At 52.4% G+C, this 18,057-nt stretch overlaps 2 protein-coding genes across 3 annotated transcripts in view; one reads left to right on the forward strand and one right to left on the reverse strand.

Annotated features, from left to right (window-relative positions):
* LOXL2 (lysyl oxidase like 2) overlaps nt 1–18,057 on the forward strand; it is a 90,736-nt gene that overhangs the window by 67,514 nt on the left and 5,165 nt on the right. For both annotated transcript variants that reach the window (XM_072796259.1, XM_072796260.1), the window contains exons 8-10: nt 5,339–5,506; nt 6,975–7,140; nt 12,330–12,573. In XM_072796259.1, the coding sequence (XP_072652360.1) occupies nt 5,339–5,506; nt 6,975–7,140; nt 12,330–12,573 (578 nt within the window). The remainder of the gene's footprint in view (nt 1–5,338; nt 5,507–6,974; nt 7,141–12,329; nt 12,574–18,057) is intronic.
* The window catches only part of R3HCC1 (R3H domain and coiled-coil containing 1), a 47,239-nt gene that overhangs the window by 3,688 nt on the left and 25,494 nt on the right, over nt 1–18,057 (reverse strand). The window lies entirely within an intron of this gene.

Raw genomic sequence — 18,057 nt, forward strand, 5'->3', positions numbered from 1 at the left:
GCACCAATGGCCTCCCCCTCACACAAGCCCTCTAGGCTACAGCAGGTGCTCCCTAAGTTCAGGCGTGAAGCATGGGGGAGTTTTCCACCTGCTTGCCACCCCCCAGGAAGGAAATGGGCAAGGTCACCTGTGAAAGAAAGTCCCACAGGACTGTATGGGTTGCCTCACCACCGCAGCGGGCCAGACTGTCACGTGTTGACCAGGCAGGACCGCCAAGACTTTAGTTGGGAGGTCAGCCTTCACCCTTACTGACCTCACTGTGTTAGTTTGCCGGGGCCACCATAACAAAACACCACAGGCTGGGTGGCTTCAACTGTAGAAATATATGTCCTCATAGTTCTAGGGGCTAGAAATCTAAGATCAAAGTGCTGGCAGGATTGGTTTCTCCTGAGGTCTCTCTCCTTGGCTTGGGGATGGCCGCCTTCTCGCGTGTCCTCACACGACCTCTGCATATGCATCCCTGGTGTCTCTTCCTCTTCTTATAAGGACACCAGTTGTGTTGGACTAGGGCCCACCCTTATGACCTCATTTAACCTTAATTACCTCTTGAAACACCCTTTTTCCACATATGGCCATATTAAGGGTTAGGGCTTCAGCACATGAATTTCCTAGGGACACAAGTCAGTTCATAACCATCACTCACTGGCTGAGTCCTTATTTAATTTCTTTGAGGCTTGAGTTTACTTCTCTGAAAATAAGATGGTGAGAGAAAGGATTTCCCCGGCTTCCCTTCCAACCCCCGTTCATTAGGAAATTGACTTTTCTCTTGAAATGCTACTCAAGACCACAGACTTGGAACTGCCTGGCTTTGGTCATGTGGCCACAGCAAAGCCTCACCCCTCCCACTGCTGGAAGGGAGGAGCCAAGCCCAAGCTCTGGGAATGGCAGGTGGGTTTACCAGGCAGCCACCCTTACTGACCTCTAGTTCACCTCTGAACTGCAGGCCGGGCCAGGCCTGGTAGCAGGACCAAGCCCATGTGTGGAATGCGAGTTGGAAAATGCCCATGCTTCCTTTCATGCTGACATCTGGGTCATGTTACCTCGCCTCTTACCCCCTCACCTCCCAAAATAGGTATGGGACTGGTTAACCACAACCTTATCAAAACATGATGCGGTTTTGCCATATTCCGCTGGCTGGAAGCATTTTGCTTTCCTTATTCATGCTCAGGAAAATGCAGTTGCCTGCACTTCACGCCTTCCTTCAAACCCCAGACTGCTGCCATCGAGAACCAGAGGAATAAAACAAGGGAAATACCAGGGTTCTTTTCAGAAATTTTGAGGAGGATTGGCCTTCCCTGGCATCCTCACTGGGTGACGAGGTGGAAGGGTGAGGGCCAGAAGCTGCTGGCTGACCCCAAGCCCCGTGGGGTCCTACCAATGCTGGTGCTGTCAGAGCACCTGTAGCTAGCTCACCAGACTCTTTCCAGAATGCTGACGCCCAAGGGTGGAGCCCTAAGCATAAAGAGCTATGTCCTGGGCCATGTGAGAGCTTCACATTCGGCCTCTTGCTCCCTCTAGTCTTCTCCAGAAAATGAGAAAAGGCCTCCAGTGCATCTTGAAGTGCCTGGACTCCTTCCAGAGCAGTGGAACCCTGGTCCCTGTCACAGAAGCTGCTCCAGGCCCAGTCAGCCTTGGAGAACCACAGCAACAGCTTCAAGGAGACGCCCCAGCTCACCACTGGGGACCACGTGCTTTCCTCGTCTCAGAATCAACATGTAGCCACGGTCCTCAGCCAGAACATCTGAGACTTCCCTTGGCTTTAGGGTGCAGGACAGGGATGTTGCCACATGGCCAACCAACTTTGGGAGGGCTGCACGGGCGGAGATGGATAAGGGAGAGAATCCTCTGGAACCTTCCTAAAGAGAGCCCTGGAAACAGGGACCTTCACACCGAGACCTCAACTTGGGAGCCCCACTGCTCTCTGGTAGCAGGGCAAAGTGTGAACAGGGGTTCTGTTGGCTCCCCCATCCTCATAGCTCACTGACCTTGAGATGACAAAAGGAAGTCAGTTTTCAGGAGGCGGTAGCCTGTGAAGGGGCAGCAGGAGGAGCCGTCTGTCCCGGGTACCGTCAACAAGGCCGGGCACAGCCCACAGGGGATGCAAAAACAGTAACAAAGCCGATTACAGTCATTCTGTTCTTTAACTTTGCTGCCTGCTGGCATTGGGAGCCTCAGTGCCAACCCGGCCCTCGACACCCTGGGCCTTCACCTCTGGCCGTCCACCTTGGAAACAAAAGCGTCCCTGGAGAAGGAAGCTTCACACAGATGCTAAGAGACGCCTCCCTTATCTGAGACTGTCCCTTCTCATTTGTAGAATGGGGATGACCTTGTAGGGTAGTTGTGAGAGCTGAAGTGAACTGACACCCATAGAAAAGACTCGCGTGGCCCACGGAGACCAGAAGCGCTCCAGAGTCGGCCTGTAAACTTCCCTGCACCGAGCACAGCGCCTGCCACAGAGCACATGGTCAATAAATATTGGATGGACGAATGGATGTGGTGAAACCTTGCATCACCGATTTCACCCCTGGGGAGAGGCTGGCATTATTGGCAGAGTTTAGTAAGCATGTGAAGGAACTTTATGGTGATATCCAGGCCTTTATTAGGTCACAGGTAAGCAGAGGGGATGGCCTGTGGTTGCCTAGAAATGGTCCTGCTGGGTTTCAACACCCAGGGTTGGTTTCTTGGGATTTTGAAGCTGGGTAGCCTGCCTTCTGCCGTTCTGGGATTTTCTCAATGGCTCTGCTCATCTTATTTGTCTATGATTTTTAAAATTTTTTATTTATTCATGAGAGACACACAGAGAGAGAGAGAGAGAGAGGGAGAGACACAGGCAGAGGGAGAAGCAGGCTTCTTGCAGGAAGCCTGATGTGGGACTCGATCCCGGAACTCTGGGATCATGCCCTGAGCCAAAGGCAGATGCTCAACCGCTGAGCCACCCATGTGTCCTATTTTGTCTGTGTTTTTGCAGAGACCCAAAGATATGTTAGTTGTAGGTAAAGTACGATCCATATTTAAGACAGTGTCCAGTGCCTGCCTTCACCCTGGGCTCTCGGCCCAGAAACACTCAGAAAGATACATGTTGACTTCCCGAAGGCCAGCCTTCTTCTTGCCTGCTCTGATCCCATCTGTCTCTTCTGCATAGGGTTTTGATTTCTGATGAGACTCCCAGCCTAATAAAGATCGTTGCTATGATGCTAATATTTCTTGAGCACTTCCTGTGTGCCAGGCCCTGTCTGAGCACTTTACATGAACTGTCTCATTTAATTCTTCCACTCAACAATCCTGGGAGGCAGACCTAGCATCATGACTGCCCTTGGCTTGTCTGTTTGCCAGCTGACCTCATTGACCTTTGCAGCCCCTAAGTCCATAATAAAAATTGAGGCCCGTGCCCTAGGAGTCACGCTGTTGCTAAAGACTGGCAAGCCAATAGCCCAACGTGCTGAGGGTTCCTGGAGGACCCTGGAGGGTTCCTTGTCCCAAAGCATAGAATTGCTAGGCATATAAAGGAAACAGGGTAAGGTGTTTGGATTAAGGGTAATATTTTTTTTTTTTTAAGATTTTAGTAATTTATTTGAGAGTGAGAGAGCATAAGCAGTAGCAGAGGGAGAGGGAGAAGCAGGCTCCCCCACTGAGCAGGGAGCTGGATGTGGGCCTCAATCCCAGGACCCCAGGATAATGCCCTGACCTGAAGGCAGATGCTTAACCTACTGAGCTTACCAGGTGTCCTAAGGGTAGCGTTTTTAGAACCCCTCCCTAATCTCCAGATCTCTCTGCTTGAGCTCACATAAATTGGTCCACGCTTATATTCCGTAAGGCTGATCGTCCATTCATTCCAAAAGTAGTGTTAGAGAGCCTCACATTTGTGAAGTACTGTCTTAGTTATCGATCACACAGGAAACGACACAAATACAGCTCTGCCCTTGGGAGCTTATATTCTAGCAGAGGAGACAGGCGTTAAACAGACTGTAAGTCAGCCTCATTCTAACTGTTGTAGACGCTAAGAAAGAGATGTGTAGGGAGCAATGGAGTGTGTATGTGGGCCCTGACCCCAGGGAGAGGGAAGTGTCGTAGGGTATGGAATTGGAAGGGCGATCGAGTGAGAAGGGCATCTGTATGTAGTGGGCTTCAGCGTGACATGTATGACTTACTGTGTGACTCGGTCGATAGAGTCAGGTAGCCATGGAAACTGAAGTGGGAGAACAGGATGCAAGAGGAAATCGTGGAGCAAGCGGAAGCCGCTACCATGTTCTAAGCAGAGAAGCGACACAAGCAGGTGTTTTTTTCAAAGATGACTCTGGCTTCTGACCAGACAATCAGTTGATGAAGTCCTGAGTGGAGGCAGGGAGAGAGGAGAGGTCTGGCTGAGGCAGGAGGGGATGGTGCCTGGGACAAGGGGCTCTGCACGGAGCCAAGGGAAGCAATGGATTGGAAAGAGACTTTGGAGATAAAATCCATGGAGGAGATTTTGACAGGAGGTGAGGGAAGGGAGAGGATGGGGTCCAGAATGGCTCCTGGATTTCTGGCTTGTGTAACAGAGTAGATTGGGAGTCAGCAAAGGACAACTTGCAGGCCAAACCTATCCCTCTGTTTTTGTAATTACGGTTTTCCTGGAACACAGCCACGCTCAGCCGTTCACACATCAGCCGTGGCAGCAGAGCCGAGTGGTTACAACACGGAGCATACAGTCCACGAAGCCTAAAATTCCACCTGGCCCTTTCTAGAAAGTTTGCTGCCTCTGGAGTAGACAGTTGTGCCTTTGGCTGAAATCGGGAACAAGGGGAAGATAGAGCACAGGTTTAGGTGGAGACAGAAAAGATGCCAAGTTCAGATTTGGGGTCTCCACAGTGCCAAGTGGAACTGTCAAATAGGCAGTTGGTTACAGGGTCTCAAAAGGGAGGCCTGGTGGAGAGGACAGGGGAGGCAGGCCGCATGAGAGCGGGAGCTGGAACCAGCCCAGCCGAAGCTGTGATTATGACAAAAGGAAGGAGTCTCGGGGAATTCTAACATTTTAAGGCCCCTTGACGCATCCTCCCCAGCATCTGATTCTCGGGGCAGCAACAGCCTCACGGAGGGCCGCAGGGAGTAGAGGTGGGGGCGGGGGGGGCAGTGCCTCCTCTCCTGCCACACAGGCTGCTAAGGCCTCAGGATGCCTGTGGGGGGACCTAACACGTAAGACCATACTGGGTACGATGTGGGCTCATAGGACTCTCAGGGATGCCTGAATTGAATCTGTGCCCCAGGCAGGACCCCCTGACTTGGGGAAATTTAGATGAATGGCAATATGGGGGGCAGCTCTCCTGTCCCCACCTGGTGACCATGCCTTTCTTTCTGTCCACAGCTGCGCCTGAACGGGGGCCGGAACCCCTACGAGGGCCGGGTGGAGGTGCTGGTGGAGAGGAACGGGTCCCTCGTATGGGGGACGGTGTGTGGCGAGAACTGGGGCATTGTGGAGGCCATGGTGGTCTGCCGGCAGCTGGGCCTGGGGTTTGCCAGCAACGCCTTCCAGGTGAGAAGCCTGCCATCAACCTTCCCCAGCTACCCGGGAGGTGGACAGCAAAGTGCCCTGGACTGGGGGTCGGGGGCAGGAACCTCATCCTGGCCTTCAGCTCTCCCTTCACAGTCCTGAGTCCTTGGGGGGTGGGAGTCATGTTCCTCTCTGGCCTCTGTTTCCCTCTACAGAATATGGGGCTGGATTCTCGTTTCCTGGGTCCACTCCGCTTAGGGCACTGGGATTTGCCCTGGGCTGAGGGCTGATCCTGGGATGTCCTGAGAGGCCTGTGCAGAGGGAAGAAACTCAGTCCCCCACCCGTTCCTCGGAGGCCCCTCCAGCCAGACCATGTTTCCCAACTGGCATCTGTACTCACACATTCTCTCCCTGATGGGCTGGAAAACCGCTAATAATGATCTGGGGCAAAGCAACCACCCTTCCACTCGGCAGTTCTCCTCCCTGTGACCTGGAGTGAAAAGTCCTCACTCTCTTGGCTCCAAACACTTTCTCACAGAAGAGGAAACTGGCTGGAGCCCCAGTCTCATTTTGCTAACCCTGACTCGGCTCCTGTGCCCGGGTGGCCCCGTCCCTCGCTCGGAACAGTTCTTAGGGAGGGACCCGGGTCAACTCCAAAGCCTTGCTGAGCCTGACCACCCGCCACAGGCTGGCTGGGTCCAGGGTGGGAGCTGAGTCCTGAGCAGAGGCTCCCCCGTGACTCCTCATTCCAGCACCCAGAAGGCACAGGCCTCTGATACCCCTCTGCCCATCGTGCCCTGGGGTCCTGGCTTCTCCACGTGTCTCTGCTAATACTGCTTTGACAAGCCAAGGTGCTCTCGGGGGCTCCAAAGAGAGGGAACAACAGTGGTCTTTAGCAGAGCACCTGCCCAGCTATTTTTGTTCCTGGCCAGCTCATTCCTAAGACACCTGGGCCTCCTCAGGTCATGAAGTGGGCCTGGCTCTGCCGCCGATGACACACCCTGTCCCTTCTCTAGGCCCCAGCTTTCTCTCCAGAGGATGAGGAGGGGGGCTCTCCAGGGGCTCTCTAGGCAAGTGGAACCAATAGGATGTTTGAATGTTGAGCTATCACCTGTGAATAGATTTCTTCTCTCCTGCCAATTCTCATCAGTTGGGAGCACCGTGTTGAGGATTCTGAGAGCGCATTCAGGTTTAGAGGAGAGAGTGCTGTGATTCACTAGTCGTGCCTGCCCTGGGCTCGTGAGTTACAGGTGCCTGATGTTCCTGACACACAACAACCAGAACCTCAGCTGTGATTTCCCCGCGGGGACCAATGTGAGGGTCTCACCTACTCCACCACCAACAAACTGCATGACTTGGGGTCATGACTGTGCCTCCGCTATCTCCCCCCGAAAAAAAAAATGGGTTCATCTAGCTTTAGCCTTGGGATGTTTGTAGAGGCTGCAATGGACAGAATGCAAGAAGTGACAATACAAGGTGACACGCTTCCCGTTTCTTTTGATTCATCCAGGAGACCTGGTACTGGCACGGAAATATGTACGCCAACAAAGTGGTCATGAGTGGAGTGAAGTGCTCGGGAACGGAGCTGTCCCTGGCGCACTGCCGCCACGACGGGGAGGATGTGGCCTGCCCCCAGGGCGCGGTGCAGTATGGGGCTGGAGTGGCCTGCTCAGAAAGTGAGAATCCCTGGGAATCCCTGTCGCATCCCACCCTCCCCGCCAGCCTCCAAGAGGGGACGAGAGTCTCTCTCACTGGTTATTCCTTGCAGGGCTCTGAGGCCTCTGCCAGGAGTGGAACCAAAGAGGAAAGCAGAGATTAATTTTAAGTGAGAAGACCTGGGGGCCAGAGGAACTGCCCACCCCCACCCCCCAGAGCCCTCACCTTGCCTTCTGATGGTGGAAAGACAGGAGGGGAAGCAGCGAGGGCCTTGGGAGTCTGGGAGCCATGGGTTCAAATGGCAGGGCCATGGTTGACCAAGTGACCTGCAGTTTTTCTGTCTAGAACTCCCTTGTTCTTACCAGTTAATGAGGAAGACAGCACCTTCCTTGGGGGGGGGGGGGGTGTTTCTGAGGTCGGGAAAGCAGACGAAGCACAAACTTGGTGCTCAGTGCGTGTGTCAGCTTCCTTCCTCCCACCCTGCTCCAGAGAGCGTTTCCTGTTTGCATACCTTGGAGATAATATAGCTTCCCGGTGATTCCCTGGGAGTCCTAGAGAGGTTGAAAACATAGAAGGGGATCCCCAGCCAGTATTCAGAATGGCCCAGCTCGTGAAGCCTCCCTTCTGTGCTGAGAGAGAGGACTTGCTGAGCAGCCTGGTGGGCATGCTGCTCTCCCGAGGCCCACACAGGCTCTCCCACCCCTGGCCTTACTTAGCCCCTTCCCTCGTGAATCTGGGAGGTGAAAGAGGCCCAGGATCTGGCCAGACAACTGGAGACCAGACCCCACCTGCCATTTAGTGGCTGATCTCGGCAGTCCGAGGCGGTTAGCCACCATGATCTATAGTTGATTTCCCTAGACACTGGAAATTAAATGTGACGGTGAATACGCACACAAGCACAATAACCGATGATGATGCTCTGTCTTAAGCCATCGTGGAGAGCTAGGAAAGTTAAACCAGGGAGCTTCATGCGCCCATGGAGCCCTTTAGACTCACCCAGCATTTCCTAAGCCTTGTGAGGCAGGACCGGCCACCCTGGCATGAGCTTTTTTGGGCAGACAGCACAGGCTCTTCATCCTGTCTGAGGAGTTGATCATCACCCTCTACCAGCCTCCCCAGGAAGGAACACCCAAGCAGAGAGAAGCAGTCAGGGGCCTTTACTTCACTTCTTTATTTATATTTGTCATATACCACCATTTCTCAAAGGAAATTAGCACAATATAAACCTAAATAAAATTCAAGGTAGTAGAAGATAAAAGCAGATGTGAAATAGCAGGGCTTGGTGGAAAGGTAGTGGCTCAAAATGGAGCTGAGAGAGAGGTTAAAAAAATATGTGGTATAGAGTCCTATACATTTACTATTGGGAGGTCATAAAATTCACCATGAGCTTCCCAAGAGCCAAAGAAAAGAAGGAAACCTGGACATGAATGTCATTCACAGCGTCCATGAGGCAGAAACATACCCTGAGATTAGAGAAGCCCACTGTTCTAGGTTCTGAGGTGGAAAGGCGTTTCTCATGAAGACGGACAGTTATGAGATAAATAGTGTCCTTGACATCCTCGTGGCAGCTGAAAAATGAGTTTCGTGGGGCTCCCAGATCCCCTCAAGTTAGGCTGAAGGCATCACTCAGAGTGACCACAGGGGAGCAGTGGCCATTTGGGCCAGGAACACAGCCCTTGGCGGATCTGGTTTAATGCGTGTTAGTGTATCCAGAGAGATGAAGTGTATTCTTCAGGCCACCCTTTGTAATTACTTTTTCTCATCCAGTCAGTTACACCCTGTATCTGCAAGTCTTTCTTTTCCTCTATCTTCCTCTTGACCACCGCACCCCCACCCCTGCCCACGTACACTCCATCTTACATCTTAGTCGTCCTTTCCATGTTTTCTCGACTTCCTCTACCTCCTTCCATCTGGCTGTCTCAGCCATCATCCAGATGACATTCTTTTTTTTTTTTTTTAAGATTTATTTATTTATTTATGATAGACATAGAGAGAGAGGCAGAGACACAGGCAGAGAGAGAAGCAGGCTCCATGCCGGGAGCCCGACGTGGGACTCGATCCCGGGACTCCAGGATCGCGCCCTGGGCCAAAGGCAGGCGCCAAACCGCTGAGCCACCCAGGGATCCCCAGATGACATTCTTCCAGACTGTATTACTACTGCAGAGGCTCCTGAGTGGGATCCCCACAGTGACATGCACCCCTCCGATCGCCCCCCCCTCCAAGCCAGAATCAATGCTGGTCTCCCTCTCATGCCTCCATCCTGTTCAAACCCATCCAGTCTTTCCCACAGCACTTAGGTGAATGCAGGGACTTATGCAGGGACTTGCACTCCAGCCTCACTTCGGGCTACTTACCACCTCGCACCCCTCCTCAGTGTCCCAAGCACACAGGCTTTGGTGCTCCTTCACACCTCAGGGGCTTGGCACATGCTACTAAGCCTTGTAGAGATACTTCCTATAATCCCTGCTCATCCTCCAGGGAGCAACTAAAACATACCTGCCTCTGAGGAAGTCCTTACTGATGTCCTCCCCCCCGACGGGTCCCCCACCTGTAATTTTCAACACACCTCATATTTCTCCTTCTAGCTCTGGTCACATCTGTAATGAAGTAATTAATATGGGCTTCCAGCCTTCTCTCCTGTGACAATTTCAGGTCTGCCTTGTTCAGCACTGCCCAGAGAGCCTAGTGCAGGGTTCACTGTAATACTTGGCTGATGGGTGGATGAGTGCAGGCTTTGGATGAGCTTCTGGTGGACATCTTGGATATTGGAGAGGTTAAGGCCTAATTCCATGGCAGGTGCTAAGAGTCCAGCTCCCAGGCTACCAGCTAACTGCAGACCATGTTATGTTCAGACTCCAGAGCTGGAGCTAGAGCTGGTCTCCTCTCAGAAAGAGGAGAGAGCAATGAAGACCCAGTTGCTCAGCTCAGAGGAAAGCGCTGTCCATCAAGCACCACTAGGGTACAAACAATGAATAAGAGACTCATGACACCCTACAAATAAAAGTGTGCCCAGAGCACTCAGCACTAGCAATGCTGCATCCTGGTGTGTGTTCTCCAAGAGGAAATATTTCTCACCAAATGAGAGGCCCCCGATTTATGTCTTCTACTCCCTACCCTACATCTCATCGCATACCCTTCACATACACATCCAAACCTTGTGGGTGGACTTGCCCTTCAGACACTGCCAGCCCCATGGGGTACAAGCATGTCTTGCTTGAGAACATGTGCTGTGCTCCACATGCAGCCTGGGGGCCACGGGGAGTGCTTCAGGCTCTGGTGAACTTGAGGGAAGCAAAACTCAGAAACACACGCACTTCAGAAATTTACAAGCAACTTGTCAGAAAATTAAGGATGGATCTTATTGCAAATAATTCATATACAATAATTTTGTGAATCAAAATGTACTACAAGTAGTAAATGGAATATGAGTTTTAAAGGGAAACAGTTGGGCAGCCTGGGTGGCTCAGTGGTTCAGCACCGCCTTTAGCCCAGGGCGTGACCCTGGAGACCCAAGATCAAGTCCCACATTGGGTTGCCTGCATAGAGCCTGCTTTTCCCTCTGCCTATGTCTCTGCCCCTCTCTCTGTGTGTGTATCTCATGAATAAATAAAATCTTTAAAAAAAATAAAGGGAAAAAGTTAATCCTTTTGTAAAGAAGCTAAACCTTCTAATAGGATTGTTTAGTAAACATAGACTATAGGTAATTTTTGGTAATCACTGTAGGTAATTTTTGGTAATTACTATAGGTAATTATTGGTAACTTTTTTAACACACCTGCTGTGTGCTCACTGAGTAAATCAAGCTTTGTTTTAAAAGATGCTCCTGGGGGTGGCTGGATGGCACAGTCAGTTAGGCATTGGACTCTGTTTCGGCTCAGGTCATGATCTCGGGGTCCTGGGATCGAGCTCCGAGGTGTTGGGCTCTGTGCTCAGCAGGGAGTCTGCTTCTCTCTTCTCTCTCTCTGCCCATCCCCGAGCTAGCAGTCTCTCTCTAAAATAAATACATAAGTCTGGGACACCTTGAGCGTCTGCCTTTGGCTCAGGTCATGATCCTGGGGTCCTTGGATTGAGTCCCACATCAGGGTCCCCTGTAGGGAGCCTGCTTCTCCCTCTGCCTATGTCTCTGCCTCTCTCTCTGTTCTCTTGGGAATAAGTAAATACAATTTTTTTAAAAAAAATAAATCTTAAAAAAAAAAAAGATACACCTGGGGGACACTGTGATGTAGAGCAACAGTGTGAGTAGAAACTAGAAGAATCTGTCAAGAAGGTAATTTAGCAACATGCATCAGAACCTTGAAAACATGCAGCCCTTCTTCTCAGCAATTTCACTAATAAAAATAATATGCTAAAGAAGTAAGTTATATACACAGATTTACTGCAGGATGTTTATCATAGCTTTCTCTTTAATGGTGAGAAATTTCAAGCAACCAGTGTATCTAAAAATATGAGATAAAGTTATAAGTTAAATATGTAGCCATGAAGTGCATGTTGTAACGGATATTTATTTAGTTAGTTTTAAAGATTTTATTTATTTACTCATGAGACACAGGGAGAGAGAGGCAGAGACACAGGCAGAGGGAGAAGCAGGCTCCACGCAGGGAGCCCAATGCAGGACTCCATCCCGGGTCTCCAGGATCATGCCCTGGGCTGAAGGCAGGCGCTAAACCGCTGAGCTACCTGGGCTGCCTGTAATGGATATTTATTAACAAGGAATTATGTCAGGATATATTTTAAGGGAAACAGTAGTAGCAGACTGTAAGTCTACATACAGTATTACATAGGCTGTAAGCTGTTTGTGTATCCTTCCCAGAAGGATCAGACCAAGGTATTTATTAATGGTGCTCTCTCTCAGGGAGGCACATTGATATTGTTTGTTTTTATTATGGAAAATCTCCAGCCACCCAAAAGTAGAGAGAACAACATAATGAACCCTCATGTACCATCACCCAGATTAAACAACTGCCAACATTTTGCCCTTATAGCTGCAGAGGTGCTCAAGAGGACTCTCAGGAATGGGGAAGAGGAACTTGGGGTAGTGTACCTCAAGGAAGGTGACCTTGAGGAAGGTGACCTTGGAGAGCATGAGCCAGTCCCAGATGGTGGTGCTAGGCAGGGATGGGGGTTTGTCCCAGCTTAGGAATCAGAAGCAAAACACTTTAGAGGGGCAGGGGTCTCTTGTCTTGTTTGAACACCATGTCTGCCCTCCCCAGCGGCCCCTGACCTGGTCCTCAATGCGGAGATTGTCCAGCAGAGCACCTACCTGGAGGACCGTCCCATGTTCATGCTCCAGTGCGCCATGGAGGAGAACTGCCTCTCGGCCTCGGCTGCCCAGACCAACCCCACCACTGGCTACCGACGGCTCCTGCGCTTCTCCTCCCAGATCCACAACAATGGACAGTCTGACTTCCGACCCAAGAATGGCCGCCACGCGTGGATCTGGCATGATTGCCACAGGTGAGCCCTCCTGTTCATCTCTGGCAAGCGACGCGGACCCGGCACGCCACACGGCCTGCACAGGGTTCAGAATCACAGGGTCCCTTTGAGAGAGCTGAGAGGCCACACATCCAGGAGGCAGGGTCTTCCTATATTAGAGGGCGTTGGGTGGCCATAGAGGCCTTCCACATTCACTGGCCCGCCTCACCTTCCCCGAGCCTGGTCTCTTTCTTAACCTCCAATGGCTAATGTTAGGAAACAAACTTTGTTTTGAGTAGCTGATGCCTCTCCATCGATGCATTTAGTCAACAGTTTTCAAGTGCGTCTCCAGCAAGTTCATGGTCTGCAGGGGTTAAGGGTTCTGCAATTTTTAGATTCTTGAGTTCATTTATAAATATACCTTAAGTATCTCAAGGAGGCCACTGGGTGTGGAGACAAGAGCTCTAGGCCCAGTAGTCACGAGACCTCTCAATCCAGCCGTGCCTCTAACCAGCTGCGTGATGTCAGGCCATCTGGGCCACATCACCCAGGACCTCCAAAGTCCCTGCCAGCCCTCAGTCTGTGTACTTGGGCCCGGGCTATAAATCCTGCACAAGAACAGAGTGAAATCCTAGAGCCAGCCCTAGCTGGAGCCAACAGAAGCCACCCCATTCATCTCCTTGCCTTGTCTGTTCTTTATCTTTTGCCTTCTTACCCGACTCCAGAACCCGCTTCCCTAGCTTGTTCACATTGTCCTGCCAGGACCTGAATTGCACAGGTAGAGGGAGCAGAAGAGAGCACACTTTTGAAAATGAAGGGGGGAGGCTGTGCCATGCAATAAGGAGCCACCCCTGAGGGGTCTGCAGTGAGCGCCCTCCTGTATGCCCTCCACCTCTGCAGGCAGAGTCTGCCCACTGCAAACCTTGGCATCAGAATCTGCATCTTCACAGGATCACCAGGTGATTGGGTGCATGTCACATCTAAGTGTGAGAAGCTCCAGCCCAGCTGACAGCTAGTTAGGCATCCTTCGAGCTGGAAAATGTAGTGACCGCTGTTAGGGGCACAAGAACTGACATTTATTGACTCCCTTCTAAGTGCCCAGGCACATGGGATACTCATCTTCTAGGGTAAGGAAATGGAGGCTCAACTTGTTCAGGATAAGAAGTTGCCTGGTGGGGATCCCCAACTCGTGTCTGTGTGACTCCAAAGATCTTCATCAGAAATCTGTCCTCATCTGCTTTTCCATGTCACATGGTCCAATCACATTCCATTGGTTTGGGGGTAGAATTGTTCAATCTGTTTCAAAAGAAAAGACTAGGCTATCCTAACTTAGGGTGCTGATTTCCCTTCATAAGTATTGTCCATATGTTTTGAATGTCCTAATTAGCCAAAGAGCTTTTGGTCTTTATAGAGAAGCATGTCGGCCCTCTGCAGGGTGGAAGTCATAGAGTGAAATTAAAGTCGTGACCAGATTGGTGCCTGATTTCTTTAGAGAACATATGGGTAGGAGCTCTGGGCCTGCAGAGGCTGGCGCTGCCCACTGTAAGTTGGACATAATTGCATCTCTGTCTCCCACACATGGCGGTCCACCCAGACATTACATGGTGGGAGTCCTTTGGGGCATCTGCTTGCTCTCCAAGCAATGAGCTGTCCTCCAAGAATACACATGGCGACACCATGGAAGTGTCCCTTCTGATCTGGAGCACCAGGCATTCTGATCTCTACCCCGCCCCACCCCCTGCTTTTCCTGTCATCCTATTTCATTTCTTTGCTTACAGATGTTCCACTTGGTGGTTGGGAGGAATGAATGGAAAAAACATGCTGGCCAAGCATATGTCCCTTCAGGCTACCCCTTCCTGGTCCATAACTGAGAACCTATGACCATGAGATCTCAGGGAGCATAAGAGGACATCCCTGCTCTACCCTCCCCTTTCCCCCCCCCCCCCCCCCCGCCTCCAGAGATCCAGGGGACCTCTCCAGGCTGTGTAGGAGGACCTTTCAATAGGGCTTCTGGCCCCAAACCTCTCTTGGATCCCTTTGGGAATCTGAAGAAAGCAAGCCCTTCCTCCACTCAAAAAAAAAAAAAATATTTCTAGAAGATTTAACATCCTATGTCAGCAGATTTACAGACTGGAGCCAAAGTTGAGAACCCTGGCTCAAATTAGTGCGAATGGGGAAAATTATCACTCCCGATGCCATTACTGCTACAGTGAAGAATAGAACGATATTCTTTGAAAATCTTGAAATGAAACATAAAGACTGACCCCTTAGCACCTTTTTTGCCAACTGGACATAGCAAAAAATACCCTGAGTCGTTCACTCTCATATGCATCATGCCCTTGGGGGATGATCTTGGATGAGGTGCCCTCCTGCTGCTGCCTGTGCCCCAGGTAGCGGGGCCACACCTGTTTAACCGGCACATCATGTCACAGGTTCAATGAGGTCCAGACAAAGCTGGCCCCAGAGCAGCTCTGCCCCTGCTGTGTCCTGGAGACTAGCCCTCGCACCTCAGGCAGCCCCAGGAGGGGCGTTGAGAGCTGGTGAGCAGGGAGGTGGATGCCCAGCACCAGTGCCAGCTCAGCGAGTCAGGAACAACCCTGCTACAAAGGGAGACTTTCATTTACTCCGCCCTGCTTCCACCATGTGCAGAGTAGGCCCCATGTTGGATCAAAGCTACACAGAGGCTATGTGGCCTCTGTGAGCTGATTTTAGGCCCTTGTCACATCCGTAGGGCTTTGTTCTGGCCAGAGGGCTCCTAGCACATGGGGAAGGTAGGATGAGGCAAGTGGAAGGCCCTCACCCTTCATGATAGCACCTCCTGAGACTGGAACACCCCCAGTATTCTCTGCAGTGGGGACAGGAGCACTGTCTTAGCTTCAGCTGAGTACCAGCCAGGACTGTCCATTCTGGAGGTACCAGAGGACACATGGCTTGTGGTGGGACAGGATGAAGAGTGACAACATCTCTACAGTGTGCACTGACTCTCTGACTCAGTTTAATTTGAGCCCCCAACAACCTAGGATAACAAAGGCCCAAACCTGCTGTCTTCCTCTGGACTGGCTTGTTCTATCTTCCACGTATTCATCATGTCCTTCTTCTGCCAGTACTACGTCTTAGCAATACTGAGCTCTGGAGTCTTATGGTAGACTGCCATCCTTCCTTTTATCCAGATTACAATGACTTCCACCGAGTGTCAGGTTATTCTCTCTCTCTTTAGGTTCTGGAATTTCTTTCCAAGTTGGAAATTTCCTTAGGTCTGGCCCCCTCTTAAACTTCCAAAGGACACCTCAGCCTGGAATGAGGAGGTATACCCTCATCACCAGTACATGGCCTCCTGCCTTCCTGGTGGCACCATCTGTATTTCCTAGGGTGCATGGTGGAGGGGGGCCCTGGGCTCTACAGCGAGCCAGCAGGGAGGGAGACTTCCTCCCAGGGAGGATGCCCTGGGAGTGATGTCCACACCTGTCCCAGCTGTAAAGCACAGGAGCCCCAGGACTGCAGGGAGCTAGAATCGAGAGGCTCCAAACCAGCTATTTCCCTCCTCATGTTCACAGAGGAAAAACTGAAGAGCTAGGGAAGACTTAAATCAAGTCTGCAGGAAGCAGGAGGAGCGGGAGAAGGTCAGCCTTACAACAGTCCATCTGTGGACTCCGTCTGAATTTTGTTTAGACAACGGAACATAAACCCATTTCTCTTCAGTCTTTCCAGCCGGTAAACATGGTAACATAAACCCCTCTCTGAAAGATGCAGACATGTTTTAGGCAATGAGTCAGACCTCATGTCTCATCCCGCTCCTCAGAGAAGCCAAAATAGACTCGTTCAGTCATCACTTCAACTTGCACAAAATGTGTCCTTGTGAATGTTCTCAGGGGGCCCCTGGCTCAGCATTGCTTTACCCAGAAACGCTCCCACCAGCGACCTGGGAAAAGCCCAATTTAGGAACTCCTGACATTATTTTTAGCACAGGCAAACACAGGAGGAAGGGGGAAAGGGCCTCTAATTTCCTGTCGGAAAACCTATCCTTTGAATTCCCCGCTTGGCCTCTGTCCTGACTCCCCAGAGTCCCGCAGAGGGAGCCCCAGGCCATCCCTGTGAGGCCTGGGGGTGAGGAAGGTTGGGAATGGTGGAGGGAACAGTCGTGATGGTTGTGGTAACGGAAATACCACTCCTGGTACTACCGGGAGCGGGAGTAACAGTGAGAGGGTTGACAGGTGCTGAGGGCCCCTGTGCTACAAGCCCCCTGTGAGGTCCTTCCGTGGTTTCTCAGATTCAGTCCTCCCGGGACCCCTGAGAGTGGGTCCTGTGGCCATTACCTCTTTACTGAGGAAGCAGCTCAGGTTGCGTGTACACACACCCAGCAGTTTTGCTTCCCGTGCCTTGGGTGCCTTGTCTGGATTTCCCCTCTGCCCGATGTCCCTGTGATGCCAGAGACAAGCATGTGCCAATAGTTAGTTGCAGGCACCTGCGCTGTGCAAGGTGCAGCTCAGACTGGGCTGGCTCCGCCCAGCACCGGGAAGCCCCGCCCAGCACCCGGGAGGGCCCGCCCAGCACTGGGGAGGCCCCGCCCAGCACCCGGGAGGGCCCGCCCAGCACCGGGAAGCCCCGCCCAGCGCCCGGGAGGGCCCGCCCAGCACCGGGGAGGCCCCGCCCAGCACCCGGGAGGGCCCGCCCAGCACCGGGAAGCCCCGCCCAGCACCCGGGAGGCCCCGCCCAGCACCGGGAAGCCCCGCCCAGCACCCTGGAGGCCCCGCCCAGCACCCTGGAGGCCCCGCCCAGCGCCCGGTAGGCCCTGCACTCAGCAGCCACCGCCCCCTTGTTTATTCTGAGCCCAACGCACCACTTTCCAAGAATCCGCATCTGTTCTCAATTCCCCCCAAGCCGAGGGATGGGACACTTATGTAAACACCGTAGGGAGGCAAGAGCAAGCTCTCCGTCCTCTGCCCTCCAAGGCCCACAGGGACGCGCCTGCACGCCCTGTGCCTTCCCAAGGGCCCCAGGGCCCACTTTGCCCCTTTTTGAGTGTCCCAGGCAAGGAGCACAGACTCCCACCGCTCCCGTCCCAGCTGGGCCGAGGGCTGGGGCCTCCCTGCCTCTGAATCCCATCCCTTGCCCGCCCCGGGCTGTGTGAGGGTCTGGTTCCTTGCCGGCTCTTCCCACCTTCCCCTTACTCCACGTGCCCCCCCTTCTGTTCTCTCCCTCCCCCCACATCCCCATTTCGGAAGGTTTTCCAGAGAGATCACAAAGTCACCTTTATCCGTCTGCAGTACCTGTACCGAACAGGAATGAGCTGGGAGAGCCACTGTAGCGCCCAGGAGGGCTATAAAGGGGTTACTGCAGATCTCCACTTCCTGAGGGTCAGCCTGCCAGGCCCTCTGCTCACGCGTGTGCCCCCCCATCCCCACGAGGCCTCCTGCACTCCGTGGGCTGTTATTCCCATTAAGCTGGTGAGAGAGGCGAGGCCTAGGCAGGCCAGAGGCCCCCTGCGAGTGAGCCCCACGGTTGGTGCCCGGGGCCCTCCCTCTCCTC

Source organism: Canis lupus, chromosome 24 (assembly GCF_048164855.1).
Source record: "Canis lupus baileyi chromosome 24, mCanLup2.hap1, whole genome shotgun sequence".
Lineage (NCBI taxonomy): Eukaryota > Metazoa > Chordata > Mammalia > Carnivora > Canidae > Canis > Canis lupus.